Here is a 24,720-nt window from a genome sequence, read left to right as displayed (position 1 = left end):
TGGCGCTCCCTCAGTACTGACCCTCTGACTGTGTGGCATTCCCTCAGCAGTGACCCTCTGACTGTGCAGCATTCCCTCAGCATTGACCCTCCGACAGTGCAGCATACCAGTTGGCACCTAATATCCCAGAGTAATCCCCCTGCTTTCTGATCCCACAGAAGCAGCATGTCCAGAGATACAGATTCCCCTTGTGGGGAAATGGTCTATGACTCGCCACAACAAATGGTTAAATTTCAAGTCAATGAAATATCCCACTAAAATGAGAGTTTAATGGCAGCGGTGTAATCGTAAAACCCTAATGATTCTTTAGAGGAAAGAAATCAGCCAGCCTTATCCAGTCCAGCCTACATGTCACTCCAGACCCACAAAGACATGTTTGATGGAAATGGCCTGGACAGTTCAAAGCTATGTCGAAACGTGAACCAAAGGCTTGTCTTGCCAACAACGCCCTCAACCCATGAAAGCACAAAGAGAGATCTGGATAAAGTAGAACTTCATAAGGTCACACACAGCATGGGGGAATGGGCAGACATACAGCAGATGAAATTAAATATAGCAAAACAAAAGGTGGATTGACTTGTTCATAAGAACAGTGAGGGACAATATAAATCAAACAATAAATTCTACAGGAGGGGCAGGAGCTGAGAAATTTCAGAGAATGTGCACACAGAAGTTATTGGGGTGGTGAAGAAAGGGAGAAAACACCCTAAGTTTTGTTTAGCGAAGTATTGAATCGAAGAGTAAGGAAGCTATGGTGACCCTTTGGAAAATATTACATCAGTCTCTGCTGGAGCATTGTGTTTAGTTCTGGGAGAAGGTGCAGAAAAAACTCACGAGGATGATTCTCTCCTGAGGAACTTCAGTTACATGGACAGATCACAGAAGTCAGAACTGTTTCTTCCCAGGGAAAGCTGAGAAGATATTCAATCAAGGGATTGAGTGGAAAGGGGGCAATTATTCAGTGGACACCAAGGTGGTTAACCAAAGAAGAAATGGGGGAATGAGGGAAAATCTCTTCATGCAGCAGCACGTGGTCAGGGTCTGGAATGTACTGTCTGAGAGTGTGGGGGAGGCACGTTCACTCGAGCGTTTAGGGTCTGGGATGTACTGTCTGAGAGTGTGGGGGAGGCAGGTTCACTCGAGTGGTTAGGGTCTGGAATGTACTGTCTGAGATTGTGGGGGAGGCAGGTTCACTTGAAGCTATCAAAAACGGGAACTGGAAAGTTACCTCAAATGGAAAAGGAGGAATGGCTGGGATGGGGGCAGCAGAGGGCCAGCACAGACGGGCTGAACGGCCTCCTTGTGTCCTGTCAGCATGCTGTGCATATGCCACGGTCTGACTGCCCCATTTATATAATCCCACATCCCTCCGTGGGGCTCTTAAAACAGATGTAACTTTTCCAGTGCAGCAGCATGTATAGCATGTCATTACATGCAGAACAGCTCCACCTTCCCGTTCATTGCCACTTACCGAGAGCCAGCACAATACTCAGAACCAGGGTTGCTGCTACAAACACCAGGAGGGTCCCTTTCAGCAACGTCCTTTGGTATCTCCCCCTCACAGGCTTTGGACTCTCCAACACCTCCATTTGTATGATGTGCACAATCTCCTCTCTGTCTCTCTCTCTGAGTTTGTCCTGGGAAAAAAATCTCGAGCAAAGTGTTTAGCTTGAGGTAAGGAGTGGTATCTACATTGCAGTATCCACACACACTGTGTGAGAGACCAGGAGCTGTCACTGCCTGTTCTCCCTCTCCTGGCTGTGTCTGGCGAGACTCTTCGATTTCTGTTTACACACAGCTGCCCTGAGTGACAGCCCAGCGGTTTATCAAATCGCAAACTGTATGTGTCCCAGTCAGACACAATATCCAATCCATCTTCAGACCATCAAAACAAGCAACAATGCAGACAAATGTCAGCACCACAGCACTCTGAACCTTGTTCATGAGGTAGGCAATTTCTCATCTTTCAGTTACCTCGAATTGCAATGTGCAGAAGCTATTTTCTGACGGAGAGATTTTTCACATTGTCATATGCTTTCCGTTTTCTGAATGTACTGGACAGATTAACTTGCCCTGATTTGGGAATCAGAGATTGCTCCTCCAGCACAGCACACTGCCAAAGCCCAGGGACAGTCTCCTTATAAAAGCACACAAACTTGGTCTTTCAGTCTGCCTCGGAAGTTCACACATTATTTCTGATCACACTGGTCGTCACTGCCTCATAAACTGGTGCGCACACATCAGCAACAACTCTAAACTGGACAGAGCTAGCTGTCAGGGTTAACACAGGCTACAGAGATTTCCACACTGCTCCACCATTCACAGTTACTGTCAAAGTCACAGAGAGGTGACATTGCACTGGTGATAACAAATCCAGAACCCTCCAACTCGCTCCTTCCTCCCTCTCCCACCTTGCCCTCTCTTCCCTCCCCCCAATCCTCATACCACTTTTTCCCTCTTCCCTCCTATTACTCTATTACACACTCTCACACCTCCACTTTCTTCCTGCCATTTCTCCACTCCCACTCCCTCCCCTCTGACTCTCTTCCATCCATCTCCCTTCCACATCGACCCCTCCACTACCTGCCCTGCCACTCTCACCTACTGGCCGGCCCCATCACACTCCCACCCATGACACCCCTTCCCTCCCACTCTCAACACCTATTGCCTCTACCCTGTTCCACTCCCCTTCTCAATCCCTCCATCCCCCTCCACTGTCCTACCACCCCACCTCCTTCCTGAAAAAGGCCACACTTGAGAGCCTGAAGGAAGCATTCAAACATGAAAAGACCTAGGTCCAGCTGATCAGTCACTCACCAGTTACATCAGTCAGAGTAGGGCTGGATTATGAACACAATCTTCCCTAATGAATCAAGACAGGGGTGCAATTGTAATGACACTGGACTACTAGTCTTCTGGGGACTAAAAACAGAGAAACAGAGTTGAGTCTGCTACAACACTTTCAGAACTGAGCGTGGTCGAACAGAAGAGGAGGAGCAAGTGGAACAGATTGGGAGGGCAACGAGAACAAAATACAAAGGGAGTACTACTGGTGGTAAAGAAGGATTGAGGTATAAAACAGGTCACAGAGTCATACAGTCATTGAAATATACAGCACAAACTTGGTCCAACTCATCCATGCCGACCAGATATCCAATATAAATCTTGTCCCATTTGCCAGCATTTGGCCTATATCCCTCTAAACCCTTTCTATTCATGTACCCATCCAGGTGCCTTTTAAATGTTGTAATTGTACCAGCCTCCACCACTTCCTCTGGCAGCTCATTCCATACACGCACCACCCTCTGTGTGAAAATGTTGCCCCTTAGGTCCCTTTTATACCTTGCCCTCTCACCTTAAATCTATGCCCCTCTAGTTTTGGACTCCCCCACCCCAGGAAAGGACCTTGTTTATTTACCCTATCCATGCCCCTCATGATTTTATAAACCTCGAAAAGGTCACACTCCAGGGAAAATAGCCCCAATCTATTCATCTCTCCCTATAGCTCAAACCCTCCAACTCTGGCAACATCCCCATAAATCTTTTCCGAACCCTTTCAAGTTCCACAACATTCTTTCCCATAGCAAGGAGACCAGAATTGCATGCAGTATTCCAACAGTGGCCTAACCAATGTCCTGCACAGCTGCAACATGACTTCCCAACTCCTATACTCAATACACTGACCAATGAAGGCAAGCATACCAAACGCCTTCTTCATTATCCCATTTACCTGCGACTCCACTTTCAAGGAACTATGAACCTGCACTCCAAGGTTTCTTTGCTCAACAACACTCCCCAGGAGCTTACCATTTAGTATACAAGTCCTGCCCTGATTTGCCTATCCAATTTCGCATTTACCTAAATTAAACTCCATTTGCCACTCCTCAGCCCATTGGCCCTTCTGATCAAGATACCATTGTACTGAGGTAACCTTCTTTGCTGTCCACTACACGTCCAATTTTAGTGTCATCTGCAAACTTACTATCCATACCACCTATGTTCACATCCAAATCATTTATATAAATGATAAAAAAAACAGTGGACCCAGCACTGATCCTTTTGGCACACTGCTGGACACAGGCCTCCAGTCTGAAAAGCAACTCTCCACCACCACCACACTCTGTCTTCTACCTTTGAGCCAGTTCTGTATCCAAATAGCCAGTTCTCTTTCTATTCCACGTGATCTAACCTGACTAGCCAGTCTACCCTGAGGAACCTTGTCGAGCACCTTACTAAAGTCCACACAGATCACATCCACTGCTCTGCCCCCATCAGTCCTCTTTGTTACTTCTTCAAAAAGCTCAATCGAATTAGTAAGGTAAGATTTCCCACTCACAAAGCCATATTGACTATCCCTAATCAGTCCTTGCCTTTCCAAATATGTGTCAATCCTGTCCCTCCAACAACTTGTCCATCATCAATGTCAGGCTCACCTGTTTATAGTTCCCTGGCTTTTCCTTACCACATTTCTTGAGTAGTGACACAACGTTAGCTGACCTCCAGTCTTCTGGCACCTCGCTTCTGGCTATCAATGACATAAATATCTCAGCTAGGGGCCCAGCAATCACTTTGCTCGCTTCCTAGAGTTCTAGGATACACCTGATCAGGTCCTGCAGATTTATCCACCTTTATGCGTTTTAAGACATCCAGCACCACCAACTTTGTAATATGGCCACTATTTATTTCTCCACATTCTCTAGCTTCCGTATCCTTCTCCACAGTAAACACTGATGCAAAATACTCGTTCAATGTCTCCCTCATCTCCTGTGCTTCCACACATAGGTGACCTTGATGGTCTTTAAGGGGCCCTATTCTCTCTCCAGTTACCCTTTTGTCCTTAATGTATTCATAGAATCCCTTTGGATTCTCCTTAACTCTATTTGCCAAAGCTGTTTCATGTCTCCTTCTTGCCCTCCTGATTTCTCCCTTAAGTATACACCTACCGCCTTTATACTCTTCTGGGGATTCACTCGATCTTTGCTGCCTATACCTGACATATGCTTCCTACTTTTTCTTGACCAAAACCTCAATTTGTCTAGTCACCCAGCACTGCCTACACCTACCAGCCTTACCCTTCACCCTAACAGGACATACTGTCTCTGGACTCTCGTTATCTCATTTCTGAAAGTCTCCCCATTTTCCAGCTCTTTACCCACAAACATCCGCCCCCAATCAACTTTTGCAAGTTCTTGCCTAATACCATCAAAATTGGCCTCTCTCGCTCATTGAAATAAGTGCAGTTTAATTTATCAGTCCTACCTTGTTCTCTGCTTTGTCCCTACCTGCCCTGTCTGTTTGACTTATTCCTTTTCCTGTATCAGGATCAGACTGCTCTCCTTCCTCACCATCTCTCTGGGATACCCCACCCCCCCCCCCCCCCTCCTCACTACTTTAAATCCTCCGAAGCAGCTCTAGCAAATCTCCCCACTAGTATATTAGTCCCCTTCCAATTCAACTGCAATATTCCTCCTATGCTGGTCACATCACTTCTAACCCCAGAAGAGATTCCAATGATACAAAGATGTGAATCCCTCTCCCCTGCACCAGCTCCTCAGCCACGCATTCATCTGCTCTATCCTCCTATTCCTATCCTCACTACTTCGTGGCGCTGAGGGAATTCCAGATATTACTACCCTGGGGGACCTCCCTTGTATATTCCTGCCTAACTTCCTATATTCTCTCCTCAGAATCTAGTCCTTATCTCATCCTCTGTCGTTAGTTCCAGTGTGTACAACAACTTCCTGCTGGTCCCTCTCACCTTTCAGAATATGCTGCACCCTCTCCAAGATCCTGGCACCGGGGAGGCAATACACCATTCTGGTGTAAATGAAAAAGTGTGGATAGGAGAGAATGGGTCTGCTTTGCTAAGGGCAAAGGCCTCAAGGCACAAGCAAGAGTCATCTGGGGAGGTTGAGAGGGTGGAGCGGGGCAAGTTGTAATCAAATTGGAGGAGAATTTCAGTACTGTGAGACTTTTGATTTCAACATTGAGTCCTAAAGGCTGTGAGGTGACAAAGCAGTAAACGAGGTGCTATTCCTCCAGCTCGTGTTCAGCTTTGCTGCAACACTGTAGTACGTCCAGGACAGAAATGGTGAATGGCTTGAGATGGGAAATTAAAGGTGTTGGTGCTCTCATGTATTTGCTGCCCTTGTCTTCCTACATGGAAGTGGTTGTGGGTTTGGAAAGTGCTGTCTGAGGATCTTTGGTGAATTTCTGCAGTGCATCATGTAGATAGTACACACAGTTCCCACCAACCGTCAGTGGTGGAGAGAGTGGATGTTTGTAGATTTTATGCCAATCAAACGGGCTGCTTTGGTCCTGGAGGGAGTCAAACTGTTTGAGAGTTGTAGGAGCTGCACCCATCCAGGGCAAGTGGGGAGTATTCCATCACACTCCTGACTTGTGCCTTGTAGATGGTAGACAGGCTTTGGGGAGTCAGGAGGGGAGTTACTCACTGCAGTATGCCTAGCCTCTGACCTATCCTGCAGTCACTGTTGAACAGATTAATCTTTTAAATACATTGCCCCATGACATTCAATGGATTACCATTGTGGAGTCCCTTACCATCTACAGCCTGGGGATTACCCTTGAACAAAAACAGAAGCCAAGACACTGGGTCATAATCCTGGAAATTCCTCCCAACCGCATTTGAGAGGTCAATACAGTGCGGAACTGGAGGAACACAGCAGGTCAGGTAACATCAGAGAAGCAGGAAAGTCGACGTTTTGGGTCAGGACCTATTATCCTGATGAAGGGAGGTTTTATGAAGTCAAGGTTGTAGCTTTTGATCAAAAGGATAGTCTGAAAATGCGTCCTGCACCCAGTGAAATTGTTTGGAGGATCCGGCACGTTCCAGTTCCTTATCAGCTGATAAACCACAGGCAACAGAAACCAAATTATTTGAGAGAGAAAGCAATTGCCCTTTTTTTTGTTTACAAAGCAGGAATTAGAAAAGATGTGTCAGAAAGGGGGAACAAAGGCCAATATAAATTGGAATCTTTCAGCATTAAGGAACAGGATCAATGAGGGCTCAAGAGGAGGTTAGTTTTTTTTTTAAATAAGCCTCTGTACTTATTCATAATCATCCTTCTATAATGAGTTGACCTGTTGCCAACCTTCAAGCTACCAGTCTAACTGGTTGACTAGTAAATGCTTAGGTTATTAAGTAATTGGCAAAAGATAGTTTTGGCATTAGTATCAGCTGTTGAAAGTTGTTCCTTTTATTATGGACCACAGGCTTTCATCCCCAGAATTATCATCAGTACTAAAAGGAAAACAAACCAGGAAGGTTCTGTGTCCAGATGTCTGGAAGGAGAGGGACCAAAAGGATCAAGAAAATGACAACCTCAAAAGGAAGATGCCTCAGCTTGTCCTAAGCAAGGATGATCCAACATTGGAAAGGGGTTTGTACTCTCTTCCCACTTTCTCAAGTTGATGCATAGTATGAAGTTGTAAAAGCTGCTGCCCCTCTCAGGAACCAACTGACACTGCAACTGAAGACTGCTTTATATAACTTTCGGTGGGGTTCACCAACTTTGCAGTGGTCTCTCATCTGTGGTTATCTCCAGTACCATGATCATACACTTGCATTACAATTCACTCTTCCCCTTCATCCAAATCACTAATGTAGACCTTCAATTGTTGAGCCCCTTGTCCTGATCACTGTGGCACTCGAATCATTAGTTTGACAACTTAAAAATGACCTGTCTATGATTGCTGGTAATTGGCCAATATTGTATCTAATAGAGGGCTTTGTGGTGCACTGGTAGTGGCCCAGAAGTTCAAGGCCCAGATGCCTGAAGGTATGCTATAACATGGCCAAACAGTTTGAGCAAAATCACTAACCATGCTAACACATAATCCCTAACACCACGAGCAGTATCTTTCACGTGACAACTTATCCATAGCTTTTAGAAATCCAAACACATCTTCTGGTTCTCCTTTATCCACACTACTTCCTACCTCCTTTAAAGCTGTCATAAATGATTTGCCTTTCCCATAACCATGCTGACTCTTCATAGAATCACTGCAGTTGGAACTGGGCCATTCAGCCCATACCAATTCTCCAAAGAGCATCCCACCCTATCCCTGCAAGTCTCCATTTCCCTTACCTAATCCACCTAGCCTGCACACTATGTGCAATTTGTCATGGCCAATCCACCCTAACCGGCACATTTTTGGATTGTGGGAGGAAACCCACGCAGACACGGGGAGAATGTGCAAACTCCACCCAGTCATCCGAGGGTGGCATTGAACCCATGTCCCTGGCACTGAGAAGTAGCAGTGCTAACCACTGAGCCACTGTGCCACCCCAATCTTCCAGACTAAATTACGATTTTCTAAACACTGAAATGCTAAACCTTAATAAATGATTCTATCATTTTCCCCAACAACAGAAATTAGACTAACTGGACTGTAGTTTCTTCCCTTCTGACTCCCTCCTTTCTTTAATACAGTATTAGATTAGGTCCCAGAGGGTTGGAAAAGCACTAGTCAGTTCTGAATTCTGGATATCTCTGCAATCACTTCTTTCCAGCTTTAAACCATTAGGTCCGGGGGCTTGCAAACGTTTATTCCCAATTGTTTTTCTAGTTCTTTTACGGCTGTGATGGTGATGGTGATGGTGATGGTGATGGGGTTTACACTTTTCCTGCTGCTGCTTTTGTAGGAATGCCTTTAGTGCCGTCAAGCAGGAGGACTGATACAAAGTAAGGTTTGAAACACGCTGCCATTTCTTCCTTTCCCATCAGTATTTCCACAGCTTCTGGCTTTGCTGTCTCCACTTTTAAATACTTGTCAGAGCTTTGCCTGTTCTTCTATTTCTTTCTAATTTTCTCTCAATCTAATCCATTTTCTTTAAAAAAAAACCATGCTTTGCTGGTTTTAAAAAGTTTTCCAATCTTTGCTACCAATAACCTCCAAACTACTGTGACTTTTCTAATATCTTATCCTTAACTTTCGTCGCAAGAGGCAGTTCAGAGTCCTAAGTTCTCAGTTAAATAGATCACAGATGATTCAGAATATGCTGTCTTGTGAAGTATCAAGAATTCTCCAACTCTAGACGACAACTTACCTGAGGTCTGCAATTGTGTTACGGTCTGCAGGACAATCCATCCAGTGGAACTTAATCTGGATAGTTCACTCAAGGTAGCTCTGATGGAAGATACTAACCACAAAGCTTATAAAATACAATCCATTCACCACATCCAAAGAAAAAGTGGTAAAAGTACTGGACAAGGAAAAGCTCTGTTTCATAAGCAGCTTTCAACATACAAACCCCAACTACCAAACGGAAATGGTCAGATTGCAATACTGGTCAGCAATGCTCTCTTTAAAAAGTCACACCCTATCTGACAAATAACCACAAGGCCTGTGCTTTTATAGACTTCAACTGCAGATTAATAAACACCTTTCATTAACAGTTAGGCAAATTGGTTCGGGGTCTTAGGGAATTGTTACCGGTAACTTTTAGGTATTTTTGAATCAACCTACTCTACACATGTCTGGAGCAGGCGGGATCTGATATCAAGCCTCCTGGCTCAGAGGTAGGGACTCCACCACAAGAGACCATTCCAGTAACCTTTATGCTGGTATTAGTGGTGACCACCAAATTGTTGTAAATATCCAACTGGCTCATGAGTCATTTCTGCTCAAATATGGTGACCAGAACTGGATACAATACTCCGTCCAGTTATGGTCTAGTCAGACATGATATAAGTTCAGCCTGCTTCCCCTGCTTTTCCACTCAATATCTAGTTATGAAGCCCTAGATCCTTTCCTGATAGGTTATTGTGTTTCCTTGACTATCTTTGGCTGAGTGTGGTAGCAATTTTCACCTCAGAAATGCAACTGTTTGACCAGAGCAAGTCATCATCTGCTGCCAAGTGGCTCTCGTGGAGCCCAAATGAAGCACTGGCAACCAGTTTACTGGAGAATGTGCCTTAATAGCACTGCCAAAGACACTCCCCTCATTTTGCTTTCAATTCTGTACAGACTGAACGCAGTGATAATTAACATGCGATGGCCAGTAATTCATACATGTGCCCAGCCGACTGTCTGGGATATTTCGAGTCAGAGTAATACAGCATAGAAACAGGCCCTCAGGCCTAAACTGGCCCATTCAGCTAGTTCCAATTGCCCATGTCCCTCTAAATTCTTCCCATCCACGTACCTATCCAAATGTTTTTTTTAAATGTTGCTATTGTACCTGCCGCAACTACTTTGTAGCAGGCCTCTCCATTTATGCTCTCTGCGTGAAGAAGTTGCTCCTCAGGAGCTTCTTAAATCTATCCCCTATCACCTTAAACCTTTGCCCTCTAGTTTTCAATTCCCTATCTCTGGGAAAAAGACTACATGCATTCATCCTATCCATGCCCATCATGATTTTATACACCTCAATTTCTTGATAAGTTTTATGGCATTGGCTCTCCATTGATCAATTGCTACGAATTGTCTATTTGTTCAAAAGGAAACAAGTCACAGAACCATACTGGTACCCTGATGTACCAAGAGACCATGATCAATACACACAGTCAGTAGGAAATTGTGACCTTGTTCAATATAGTAAAATCGCCACTAGGCTTGACAGGTTACACCTGCTCTTTTTAGGGTCTTGGAATTCCCCGATTGTACAGAACCTGCAAAACTTCTACTCGAGGTGAATTTCTCTTGCAGAAAGACAACACAAGCAGCTTACACAGGGAAGAAGACAATGAGGAAGAGTGCAGTATGTTGTCAGTTTAAGCACTTTATGGAAGGCTGAAAATACTGCAGAGTTCTTTGTTAATGTTCTTTAACACTGTTTATTAATGTTGATGGAGACACATGACAACAAGTTTAAGAGAAAACAAAAAGGTAATTTATGAAGACCTTTATTGTAAGGTTTACTGCACTCCTGTGCATCTTCTTTCCTTACAGAACTAAATTGCTATTGATAGTTCCATTATAAAGTCTTGTGCCGTTGCAGTTGTTCACAGTTCTACACAGAAGGAGCAGCATTCAGTGCAAAGGTTCAAAATTTAAAAATCGCAACACTTCTGTTTGTAGTTGCCAATTGTCTGACACGCAGAAAGCATTTCACAATTATCAGAATTACTGTCACTACCAGCTTTTCTCACTTGATGCTACTTTTTCTAAGACTTATACTATTAGGAAAGGTCGACAGGAACTAAGACAATGGCTGACAAACGATACAAATTATGGAAAGGGAATGGGGTACAAAATTCTATTGCTGATAGCGTCAAAATCCCCACAAACTTTGCATTAAAAAGAAAACCCCCTTCTGTGTCCGATATTGTCCTTCTCAATTTCCATGTTAAAGAAATGTGGTCAGTTCTGGTCTGCATCGGGGTGGCAGGGGCAGCAATTTAAAAGGATACTTCCTGATCATTAACATTGCATCAGCTATTAACCACAACAATATCCTTCATTGCATGCTGTTATCAAATAGAAAGGGTGGCAGTCAATGTTAACTTTGCAGGGGCAGCTCAGTGAGGCTGTAGCAGAGGTGCGGGGCACATATACGTGCAGGCTACAGACGAATCTCTGACCCATGTTCACTGCTATTGGGAGACACCACCTTTGGTGGGACCTGCAAATTTGTTTGTTCTGACTCCATTTCGATGGTGTAGGGTCGTTGGCATTTGATTTACAAGAGAGATTGGGCAATCGCAAAAGTAACTGTGGATGGATGCAATACAAACTGTCTTTTATAGTTGTTCTGTATTTGATTTAGGAGACCAAAGCCTCTCACTTTCTAGTCTCTTGGAGCTTAGACCCATTTCCAAAGGCTATTATCATTCCCATGCATGCAGAAACATCAATTATGCATTTTCTAAACAAATTTATGATTAGGATGATGCCATTGTAACCTGCTGCTCATTCATATCTTAACCAAAATAAACACTGACAGAGGTTGCTTAGTTCTCAGTGCTGATAAAAATGAAAACATTCTCCCTTGAGCAGGAAAGAAAACACTTCTTCTGTGATTAATGAATAAATAAATATTGCCCTAATATTAGCAACTTCCCTGGACAAAGTAACAGTCAAGAAATGTTCACACAGAGAAAGAACAAGGTCCAGCAATGATTTTCCCCCTTTCTTTCAATACATGAAGTGCTCAACAATTTTCTTCTGTCAGTAGCCATCGCAAAAGGCTACAGTAATGACTTTATGCAGAAATAATAGAACACATTTCAACAGTTGTGTTTATTCCAAAAACGCAGCAAATAAATTAAAAGAAATTAACTTCCAAACTGATTATGGTTGACATGAGTATGATACCGCAGATTGAAATATGCAAAGACAATCAAGAACAAAAAAAAACTTAACTGGAATAAATCACCACTTAATACAAAATTGTGAATTCACCTACCACCCACCCACAAAGTAAAAGATCTAGGTTCACATTTACAACGACATTCAGGAGGTCCAGTGCAGTCAGCGTTGCTCCTTGCACCTCCATTTAAAATGCAAATGACTAGTCACTTTCTCTTTAAAAAAAAAAATCCCTGCAAAATATACAAGTCGCATCTTTCCTGAAATGAGAAGTTGCATCACAGCACAATGCAAGACACCTCGGCCAGTAGACTTGATTTAAGTACACAGCATTACTTCAGTTTGAGAAACAGCATGCACCAGGGTGCAAGCCTAAAAAGCATCATGCAGCACATAGCTCTGCCATCCTTATGATTACCAACTTTATTGATTTTTCATAAAATAACTTGCAACTTTTGATTTGAAAAGTTACGTTCTACTTTTTCCATACGGTGTAGAACACCCATCTGAACAAGGATCTTAAGGAAATCAAACAATTTGAGGCTTACATACTCGACACATCTCTATCTGTAAGTATTTAAGACTAAAGACTCCACTTCTAGAAGCACCGCCCACATAAAAATTGAGCTGTTGCAATAGTCTGACAAATTACATGAAAGCACAATAATGTATTGCATGTACTTAGAGCAGTTTGTGGAGCTTTGTTTGGTCATATGGAACCACTTAGCCATATTGAAACAATAACTTGTACTTACAGAATAATTTTACAAGCAGGATAACATCACAAGGCACTTCATAAAGGAATAGAAATGGATGTTGAGTCAAGGGAGGTGATTTTTGAACAGATAGCCTGAAGATTGGCCAAGGAATTAAAGAACATTAAAGGGCGTGTTAAAGCAAGTGATGTAGACGAGCTTTTGGCATGGACAGTGGCATACACATTTGGTAAAGCTAAGGTGGGACAACAAAGTTGGAGAACGGTGTGTTCCATGGAGATTACAGAATCAGAATGGATTCAAGGCCACACAGGAAGTTAAACACCAAGCTGATAATCAAATTGGAGATATTTAGCATTTATTTTAAAATCCTCACCTAAAAGCCCATCTGGTTTACTAAGAATATCTGCTATCCTTATCTGGTTCAGCCTAAACGACTCTAGACCCAAAACTCTGAACTGTCCTCTGAAATAGCAGAACAAGCCACTCAGTTCAAGGGCAGTAAGGAATGGGAGACAAATGCTGGTCTTGTAAGCGATGTCGATGTCCCATGAAAGAATAAGCAATATGAAAACAGCATTTAAAGTGGATACAATGCACATTTCCTAGTATACACATTAATATGAAATATTAAAACTTAAAATAATTGAAGACTTGAACTAAGGGTTTAAGGGTTTAAGGCTTGAAATTAGGAGGGTCGATGAGCAGGTTTGCAGATGATAGTGAAGTTGGTAGGGTGATAAATACTGAGGAGGATAGCCTTAGACTACAAGAGGATACAGACAGGCTGGTCAGAAGGGCTGATCAGTGGCAAATGGAATTCAATCCGGACAAGTGACAGGCGATGCATTTGGACAGGACAAACAAGGCAAGGGAACACATGAAGAATGGTAGGACCCTGGGAAGCACCAAGGATCAGAGGGATCTTGGTGCACCTGTACACTGGTCCATTAAAATACCGTGTCAGGTGATTAAAGTGGTTAAGGCACATACTTGCCTTCATTAGACGAGGCGTAGACTTTTAGAGCAGGGAGGTTATGCTCGAACTGTATAAAATATTGGTTAGGGTAGCTAGGGTATTGTATGCAGTTCTGAAATCCACATTGTAGGAGGTATGTGACAGCATTGGAGAGGTTGTAGCAGCAGAGATTTACCAGGATGTTGCATGGGCTGGAGAGTTTTAGTTATGAAGAGAGATTGTACAGACTGGGGTTGTTTTGCTTAGAACAGAAGAGATTGAGAGAGGACATGATTGAGATGTATAAAATTAATCAGGAGCATAGATAGGGTAGAAAGTTTAGAGGAGGTACAGAAAGATAAGGAAAACTTTTTCACGCAGAGGCTGGTGGGAATCTGGAACTGGAATCTGTATGGTTGGTACAGGCAGAAATCCTCATCATATTTTAGTGAAGATGCACACTTGTGATGCCAAGGCATATAAGGCTATGGACCAAGTGATGGAGAATGGGATAAGAATGGTTAACTGGTTGTTTTTTGACTATCGTGGACACGATGGTCCAATGGGCCTTTTGCTGTGCTGTACATCTCTATGACTATGTAAAGGTTGGTTTATTTTCATTAGGCCATCCAGATAAGGTGTTGCACATGTTTACAATGGTAAGATCGGACAGGTAGCAGCAGGCTACTTTCAGGAATTAAGCAGTTTAGGAATGAGGAGACATAAATACAAGATTAAATGCAAGAGACAGAGGGCTGGTGAAACCTCTGCACTGGCAGATGAGATGCTATGGAATTCACTGTAGCTTTCAAGGGTGAAATGGTCAACATTGGAGATTAGCTTGCAATGGGTAGACAAAGGAACACAGGTTAAGGATATTAGTATAGGTTGTGTAAATATTGTGAGAAATATTTGCTCATTAAGATTAAATGTTGGCTAGAACCAAAAGTTCTATTATCTTTATAGCTTCTAAGTATTTTAATGACTGATGTTGTAACAGTTAAAATGAGGCAGGAATTTCATAAATTTAAACTAATTTGAGAAGCCACCTTGGGGAGAAAGTCTGACGTGACCTGTAAAAGCCATTCCGTTGTCAGGCCAAATCAAATAAAGGTGATCTACAATCAAGGCTTCAAGTTCATTGACAACATGAGCCAAAGATAATATCAAAGACATTTACAATTTTAAAATAAAACAGCTTCATATTAATAGGTGCTCATTCTACCAAAAGTCACATTACTGTCTCCATTCAGATCGGGGGAAGATCTGCAACGACGCAGCATTGATGAGGTAAACCCAGTAAAGCAAGTTTTTCAAAACAACTGAAATGACTTAGGAATAAGTCAAAACAACATACATGAACACATAACTAGGCTCCAAACCTAGCTGAGATACCAGGACATTATATATTTCACATACAGCATGGCTAAAATAACATTCAATGAATTTCCACCATGTGGAATACAATCAGTTCATTTACGTATGCTTTTTTTGCATCTATCAGAATAACTTTACCTGAGGCATAGTCATGAGCATTTGTACTATATTCAAAATTAGACTGGATGAGCAGAGATAGGAAAATGGGATGAATGGATATCCAGGGCGCCATCATCCAGTAGGGTCTGGTAGGGATGCCAGAGAGCAAATGGAACCAGGGAGTAGGTGGTGTTACATATTAATTAAGGGATAATTGGGTGAGAATCTTGACGTATAAATGGGAAAGAAAATAGCATTACATTTTGTGCTGTTCTAGTCAGTATATTTTGACTGGCTGCTGTCAAACCAAGCTCTTTGACCTCTGGTGTTTAGTGGAGATGTATAACTGTTATAGGAAATATTTACTCTTCTAGAGGATAAATGTGGACAGCAGGTAGCTGGGCTGAATGGTCATTTATTTCCATAATCCAAGGTCAAGCTCTGAAAAGATTTCTTTGAAAAACTATTTCTCAAATCATCTTTGGTGCACTAAAGTCTCTTCATTGCATGCAGCAATGCTCACGTTTCCTAGGCCTGGTCGGAGATAATTGGCAGAGACTGCTACTCTTATTTTTGTTCTACAGTGCTACATAACATTGCCAATACAGAACAGGCTTTTCAACTCTACAAATTTATCATGATCACGCTTTTCAATTTTATCCCTTTAGAAAGTTAAAAACAGTACCTTCTGCATATCACCTTATTACTTCTACTCAAAGGTTTCTCCTTTAGTACCAAGTGTAAGCAGCTCAAGGAACGTTACAATAAAGATCAAGACCACCTATTAGATCACAAGAAACAGAAGCCCTCCAGCCTGTTCCACCATTTGATATGATCATGACTGTGGCCTTACCTCCACTTTCCTGCCTGCCCACTCCTTAAACCCATGCTCCCTTGTTAAGCAGGCATCCGTCTAACTTAGATAACAAGGTGTAGAGCTGGATGAACACAGCAGGCCAAGCAGCATCAAGAGGAGCAGGAAGGCTGACATTTCGGGTCTGGACCCTTCATCAGAAATGGGGGAGGGGAAGGGGATTCTGAAATAAATAGGGAGAGGGGGGAGGTGGATAGAAGATGGATAAAGGAGAAGATAGGTGGAGAGGAGACAGACAGGTCAAGTAGGCGGGGTTGGAGCCAGTAAAGGTGAGTGCAGGTGGGGAGTTGGGGAGGGGATAGGTCGGTCCAGGGAGGACGGACAGGTCAAGGGGGTGGGATGAGGCTAGTAGGTAGGAGATGGGGGTGAGGCTTGAGGTGGGAGGAGTGGATAGGTGGGAGGACAGGTTAGGGAGGCGGGTACGAGCTGGGCTGGTTTTGGGATGCGGTGGGGGAGGGGAGATTTTGAAGCTTGTGAAGTCCACATTGATACCACTGGGCTGCAGGGTTCCCAAGCGTTCCTGCAACCTTTGGGTGGCATCATTGTGGCACTGCAGGAGGCAGTGTCCTCCCACCTATCCACTCCTCCCACCTCGAGCCCCACCCTCATCTCCTACCTACTAGCCTCATCCCGCCTCCTTGAACTGTCCGTCCTCCCTGGATCGACCTATTCCCTCCCTAACTCCCCACCTACACTCACCTTTACTGGCTCCAACCCCGCCTCCTTGACCTGTCTGTCTCCTCTCCACCTATCTTCTCCTTTATCCATCTTCTACCCGCCTCCCCCTCTCTCCCATTTATTTCAGAATCCCCTTCCCCTCCCCCATTTCTGAAGAAGGGTCTAGACCCGAAACATCAGCTTTCCTGCTCCTCTGATGCGGCTTGGCCTGCTGTGTTCATCCAGCTCTACACCTTGTTATCTCAGATTTTCCAGCATCAGCAGTTCCTACTATCCATCATAACTTGGTCAAGCATGATCTTTGCTTTTGTGATGACTAGGATATTTTCAGCTCCTAATTTCCTTTTTTCCTGTTACATCTGCTGGCAAGGATTCTTTTATTCCTTGTACCAAATTTATTCAATCAGTCTCAAGTTCCCCAGGCCTGTTTGGTCTCCTTTCCAAATGTAGGAATGCAAATATTGCAATAAAGTGTTCCATTTCAGCGCTCACTTCTAACACACCTCAGAATTCATACAAATGAGAAACCTTATAAAGGTTCACAATGTTACTACTCCAGCACCATCAAGGTCAACTTTCTCTTCATCTGGCACTAATTCTTTGTCTAATCTTTCTTTTTCAAACATGTAACAATACCTCTGACATCTCTTCTCCAACCTCTCAGAACGGCTGGATTCAATCCATCAGGATCGGGGCTTCATTGTAAAACTAGTTAGGTTATAAATACCTGCTCTCTCCTCATCTTAAATGTCCTCTCATTTTTTGATCGCTTTTAAAGTCTCGCCAACATGCTAGCCTCCTGTGTTAATAAAATGTTAATTATTTAATATTTCTGGCATTTTGAGCTGGGGGCTGTTAATATCCCTCAAGCGACGTATCCCTCTTCACACTTCTGCTATTTATGACTCTGAGAGACTCAAGCCCATTCAGGACAGAAGAAACTTCCTTGGATTGATATCCACTGCCTTCAACATTCATTACCTGCACCAATAATAACTCACCAAGACTCCTTAGACAGCACCTTCAAACCCACTGCCTATACTATCTAGAAAGTCAAGGCCAGCAGAGACATGAGAGAAATACCACCTGCAAGTTCCCTTCCAAACCACTCTCAGTCCTGACTGGGAAATATCACTATCCCTTCTGTGTCACTGGGTCAATATTCTGGAACTCCTTTCCTAACAGTACTGTGTGTACCTGATGCCCAAGATCTGCAGCAACACAGAATGGCAGCTCACCATCACTTTTGAGGGTAATCATGATTAGCAATAAATGCTGGGGTCTAACTCTCAATGTCCACAACAAATTAAGAAGTATCTGCAGAGTTCTTGACATTGTAGTTGAGTTTCAATTGGTTTATTTCCCCAACGTTATTTTATCACCTACTGTCATCCTCTTGGCTGCCTGTGAATTTAATGCATGCTTTATGATTCAACTTTGTTCTTATTTATTTACGTCACATCTGGGACACAATAAATACTATAATTGCATGCAACACCACATTCTGTGAAAGTACAAATTTTAAAAATACTTGTACTGGCTAGTTTCTTTTTGTTCTTCAGAGGGTTAATTTTCTCTTGGACCAACGCAGATGTTTCCAACTGTTGTTATACATTTGCTAAAATGTTTGTTTATTTTTCCCAGTACTATACTCATCCCTTAAAAATCATACTTTGTCCATTTTGTTTTACTCTGGACCTGCTTTTACTACATCCTAAGATTACTATGTTATGATTGTTATTGCCTGGATGCTCTCCACTGCTTAGTTCTTTTGACAGTCATATGCTCTTCTGTTCTGATCAGCTCTATACGCCTTCCACAATTAGTTCAAATTTTGTAGGAACTAGCACTAATTTTGCAATATATGATTTCATTGTTAAATATAATTTTAATGACAAGAGGGCAATTGTACCATCCTTACCTATGAAACGGGTCACAATTCATAACTAATTACCTCTAATTCAGGAGCACCATATGGTCAAGCTTCTTTCAAGTTAAAATCAGAAATCAGGAATTTTGTGTGTTTCCAAAGACAGAGCCCCTTTAAGCTCCACTCAATGCTGGAGAATATCAGAAGTGGAATTCCCTACACACAAATACTAATTTAGAGAGCGCAGCTATTTAAAAACAAAGCAAACATTTACATTACTTCCAAAGCAAATGCATCACAGAGCTGGAAAAAGGATACAATTCTGCGTAAGAGGGAACACACACAACTTTCTTTGAATATTCCACAGGGCAGTAGAGTTTGTTCAGCTGCTGTTCATACATCGCTAGTGCGTCTGTCAAGTTTGCACAGTTACCCTAGAGGACAAAAGAAGAGTGGTAAAGATATTAGGCAATTTCTTCCAGGAATTTTTTTTTAAAACCACATTGAGATTTCGTAAGATTTCAAGCATCTGATTTTTGATCGCAGGTTACTGACCTGTTAGGAAGATTTATCGTTTAGAGTCAGGCAGCAAAACTTCGGAACTTGCAAGGCAGGCAATTTGAAACAACTCAACTATAAAAACAATGAACTTGATGTTGGCGGTTCTCCACCCAGTCATACCAACCATTGACGTTAGCTCCAGTTTGAAATCTCAAGGGGAAATGCAGCCTGCGAATATGCAGCTGGCTAATTCAGAAGCTTGACATCTGAGAATGCATGTAGCAAAAATGTGGTGTATGCATGAGGGACAGTTGTGCCGGTGTACAACAGTGGAGAAGTTAATGAATTTATATTACAGAGAAATCTTTGCACTGAAACTTTAGCTCTGTCTTCCTCTCCACAGATGCTGCTAGACCCAGTGCGCTTCTCCAATACTGCCTTTTTTTTCACATTACAGAACTATTTCAATTGTAATGAAGTGAATTTGCATCACTGGACCAATGTTGTTGATATTAGATTCTGTGTTACCGTGATGCAGTTGTCAATTTAGTTTTGTCCTGGGAGTTGGGCACCACTTGCAAAGCTAGCATTCATTACCTATTCCTAAATGCCCTTGAGTTGGTGAGTTACTGTCTAGGGGGATTGCACTTGTGCATTCTTAATACTTCAATAATGTCAGTAACTTCAGGAGTTCCAGAGTTTTGACCCAGTGACAATGAAGGAACGACGATACAGCAACAAGTCTGAGGGTTCTTGAGTCACACTGGCAGCATTCCGACCTCGTAGCTAGAAGGTCCAAGTCACACTTCAGACTGTTTCTCTCTCCACAGATGCTACTTTTTCTGAGTTTCTCTAGCATTTTGTTTTTATAATGAGAGTGGATACTAGGTCACCCAGCACACTGTCATTCTGTCTTATAATCAATGTCAGATTGTCTAGTACTTTGCTCCATTTCTCTCATCATTAGTATTGCTGTCAAGTAAATACTGATGACTCAGCACACTGTGCTAAAGGTGGTGGAGACAGATCTTTCAAAGCAACAGTGTGCATAGCTGACTTGCTTGTTAAGTCTAATTAAAGGGCATTCTGAGTGAGCTACACTGCCTGGGACAAGAGTGACAGAGAGGCAGGGGTGCAGAAGGGTCCAGCACCAAAGAACATTCATGAATCAAGGAGGTCACTACAGCACAGGACAGTTTAATAAGTTTCTTCCTGCTGCCTGTCTGCAGGTTACCAGATGTACAGAATTCAGTTTTACAACCTTCCCTGATGGGATTTGAACTCAACCTTAGAGGAATCTGGCAGCATACATGAAGCAGACCAAGCAGGAAGAGAACTGTGCTCTATATTTACCTGTTTTTTTTAATGTTATGGACTTCTTTCTGACAATGTTACGACACTCTCAAAGATTTGGTTTTTCTTATGCGATCTTATGTTCACAGACTGAGCTCTTAAGTTGCAGCTCACATTTAAATTGACACAAAGGGACCTTCTGGAAGGCTCTGCCCTCCTGTTCTGCCAGTCAAAAACCTGCATGTGGAGGTCAATGTGTCTGAACTCTCAGCATCATTACTTCACTAATCGGAAAATCAGTCATGGTGCACATCCCCACTGCCTCAGAAAAACAGTCAACATAATCAAAGTCCTCTCCCAGCCTAGCTATACGCTCTTCCAACCTCTTCTGTCGTGCAGAAGATACACAAGTTTGAAAACACATACCAAAAAATTTAAGAACAGCTTCTTCCCCACTCAGACTTATGAATGGATCTCTCGTTTATTAGAGTTGATCTTTCTCTGAACCTTCTCTATAGCTGAAACACTATATTCTGCATTCTGTTCTATAATCCTGGTGTACTTATGTAAGGTATGATTTGCCTGGATAGCATGGAAAACAATACTTTTCACTGTATCTCAACACATGACAATAGTAAATCAAATCAAATCAAATCAGGATATAGACCTCTGCATTCAATCCCCCAATTTACAAGCAAAAGGCCACAGAACTAGCACTACCTTGTGAAGCTCACCAGTCACTACACCACAATACCACTCCACAAACTCCTCACACTCCTAACACTCGTGTAGAAACTCCATTATGTGTTGCCCAACACTGAAGGCTATAGGTAACTTTAATGAGTAGAAAGAAATTTTGAGTTTCTTTTCAATATTTGTTCATGGGATGTAGGAGTCATTGGTTAGGCCAGCATTTATTGCCTATCCCCAACTGCCCAGACAGTAGTTAAGAGTTAGCCACACTGCCGTGAATCCAAGACCAGGTAATGCTGGCAGATTTCTATCCCAGAAGGACATTGTAGCGAATCAGATGGGTTTTTAACAAAAATCAACAATGGTTACCATTAGGCTAGAGTCAGAGAATCATACAGCACAGAAACAGACCTTTTGGACCAACTAGTCCACACTGACTATGTTCCCAAACTAAACTGGTCCTACTTGCCTGTGTTTGGCCCATATCCATTCAAATCTTTCTTATTTATATACTTACCCAAATGTCTTTTAAAAATTGTAACTGTACGTGCATCCATCATTTCATTCCACACACTAACCATTGTGTAAAAAAAAAAAAGGTGCCCTTTTTAAAATCTTTCTCCTCTCACCTTAAAAATACACCCTCGAGTTTTAAACTCCCCCACCCTAGGGAAAAGATCTTTGCTATTCACCCTATCTATACTTCTCATGATTATATAAACCTCTATAAGGTCACCCCTCAACCTCCCACACTCCAGTGAAAGAAGTCCCAGCCTATCCAGTCTCTCCTTATAACTCAAGCCCTCCATTCCCAGCAACATCTTCGCAAATCTTTTTTGAACCCTCTCCAATTTAATGATATCCTTCCTGTAGCAGGGCGATCAGTTTTTAATCCATATTTTCCCTTTTAAATGAATTCAAATTTCAGCTTCTGCCATGGTAGGATTGGGATTCGAACTCATGTCCCTGCAACACTAATCTGGGGTTCTGGATTACTAGCATACTGACAAAACCACGATGCCAGCATCTCCCCAAGGTGCAACACTTTCTCATGATCAAATCTAAAACTGGGATGAGAGGGGTCTGTCAACCACTTAAACAAGTGAATACAGCCTCAGATTAACAGAGCGATCTCCGTTCATTACAGCATGTCAAATATTTAGCATTTTTAATTCAGAGTGCACAGGACACAGCCACTGCTACAGGCTATTCCCAGTCATACCACGAAAGTGTAATTTAAACTGTACATACATTTGTCTCAATAAGGACTCTTCTCTGTTACAACCCTTCTTTCAGGATGTCCCAACCAATTAAGTGCTTTTGGAAGGTAGTCTCTGACATACTGCAGGAAGCACAGCAGACAGCAAGGCTCCACAAACAGTAACAAGATTATAACACAGAGGAGAACTGCCCTGTTCTTCTTCTTAAATAATGCCACGTGATCTTTTACATTCAAGCAGGCAACGAAGCCTTCATTTTCAAACACTTTGTAAATGGAAAGTGAATTTAAAAAGTCACACATTAATATATGACATCAACCATGTATCTATGAACTTATTAGGGTGTTAAAGCAAGCATAACTATACAAATTATATAAACAGTGCTCTGATCATTTGACTGTAAATCACAAGTTGCCGTCTTCAAAACTGCTATACATGGGCAGTTCACCATCTGGTACACACGAGCTGCATTGCCTCCACAGAGCACACATTGAATGAAAACCAGCGTTAGCCCAAGCTCACTTGTAAACCCCGTTAATGAATATCTTGCAATATCACAGGGTCTACTATCAGGGCAACATTAAAAAAAATGCTAAAAGAAATCAGGTGATTTGCCCTTCAATTCTGCAAATCTCTTTCCGTCTTCTCTCACAACAGCCAACAGAGGTGAGAAGCCCATTGTAAGTTACAGTGGAAAGCCGCTTTCCACCAAGGGTGGGTGATTAAATTGCTACTTCAATCACAATAAGAACTACTATGCACTGCTGCCAATTAAAATTACTCACCACTGGTACCAGCAATTGAGAACAATTAAAAAGGAAGAACTCTGTTCCAGTGCCCATTTTGGGGACAAATGTAGCAATGTGCCATGAGGCACCCACTCTGTGTCATTTTCTTGTGGTGGCACTTTTGGTATGAAAAGCAATTGGTAATACTAACTAAGATGGGAACCTGATGGGGTTTAGAGTTCCTATTTTTGGTGCAGTCGGCAAATTGGCTGTGAGATGCATTGTATTCAAGGGTGGCTCTCCAAACGGTGTCAACCAACCAGCTGCAAGTGAACCAATTTTAAATAACTGAAAATGCAACAAACCTGTTTGCACCCATAGGCTAAGTTTTCAAAGCCTCCTTGAAGGCCTGCCAAATGAGCACGTTTTGTGAAAACACAATGTAATGAATTCACCCTGAAGGACAGAGAGCCAATTCTTTGAGCAGGGCTGGTGCAACTGGTTTTTAAAACCTGTGTGAAAAGCATGGAAGCAAGGTCTGACCTGGTCACAGTCTGTGATTCAGTTCAGGCTGCTATCGCGGGGATTATGCTGAATAAACAAGCATAAGCAATTGGAAACTCCAGTTCTATGTCTCCAACATGGGGAAAATAAGATGATTTTTTCTTGAGAACTACCTTACTCTCCAGGACACATGACTACACCCAGAAAGCAACATGACACAGACAGCGACACCCTTCCTTGAGACGTGTTATTCATAAACACAAGGCTCAAGTCCACATTCTTAAAATGTTTACCATTGCTATGACCAGTACATCGTGAAAAAAATGTAAGAATGGCCTCCTACCTGTGTAAAATACTTCCCTGTGGGTTTCAAAACCTTCACAGCAAGGTCAAGAATAAGTCGCAGGAAATCCCACGTTGATTCTGAGGTCAGAAGGAAAAAGACGCGTTACAAATCAGCAAGTTTATTATTAAACATCCAATTGAGTTGGGTTTATTAAAACACAATCAAAAAGGCAAAGACTAAACAAAAGCCAAGATTATCAACCGCTACAGATCACACAAGCTCTAGCCACTGATACCAATCTCCCCCCCGGCCTCTACTCAAGCTGAACTAGACAATCGACAACCATCTTTTTTCAACAGATTAACTTCTGGCCTCAGATCTGACCCATTAGTAAGCCCTCCTACTTCCACCATCATAATATTGGCTCTAAATTTGACTACTGCAATGTTCTCAGGACCAGCATCTACCTTCACTCCTTTAAAAACATCTGGCCAGGTCCTAAGTCACACTAAGTCCAGTTCCTCTGTCACCCCAGTGCTCGCTGACCAACGTTAGCTCCAGGCCCGGTTTGATTTTCAAATCCACCCTTGAAGTTCCAAATCCCTCTGTTCCTCTTATTTTAATTCATACTTGCTCACTCATCATTC

General features: G+C 42.5%; 2 protein-coding genes across 2 annotated transcripts in view; both read right to left on the bottom strand.

The window, feature by feature from the left end:
• The window catches only part of phex (phosphate regulating endopeptidase homolog, X-linked), a 67,842-nt gene extending 65,968 nt beyond the window's left edge, over positions 1 to 1,874 (bottom strand). The window contains exon 1 of the mRNA XM_048603339.1: positions 1,472 to 1,874. Within this exon, the coding sequence (XP_048459296.1) occupies positions 1,472 to 1,589 (118 nt within the window). The 5' untranslated portion in view covers positions 1,590 to 1,874. The remainder of the gene's footprint in view (positions 1 to 1,471) is intronic.
• Positions 1,875 to 12,188: 10,314 nt separating this feature from the next.
• Positions 12,189 to 24,720, bottom strand: part of sms (spermine synthase) — a 47,025-nt gene continuing 34,493 nt past the window's right edge. Inside the window, exons 7-9 of the mRNA XM_048602553.1 lie at positions 24,131 to 24,210; positions 19,167 to 19,282; positions 12,189 to 12,782 (exon numbers count right to left, since the gene is read on the bottom strand). Coding sequence (XP_048458510.1) covers positions 12,752 to 12,782; positions 19,167 to 19,282; positions 24,131 to 24,210 — 227 coding nt within the window. The 3' untranslated portion in view covers positions 12,189 to 12,751. The remainder of the gene's footprint in view (positions 12,783 to 19,166; positions 19,283 to 24,130; positions 24,211 to 24,720) is intronic.

Source organism: Rhincodon typus, chromosome 11, assembly GCF_021869965.1.
Source record: "Rhincodon typus isolate 14 chromosome 11, sRhiTyp1.1, whole genome shotgun sequence".
NCBI classification, from domain to species: domain Eukaryota; kingdom Metazoa; phylum Chordata; class Chondrichthyes; order Orectolobiformes; family Rhincodontidae; genus Rhincodon; species Rhincodon typus.
This window is presented reverse-complemented; position numbering and strand designations above follow the sequence as displayed.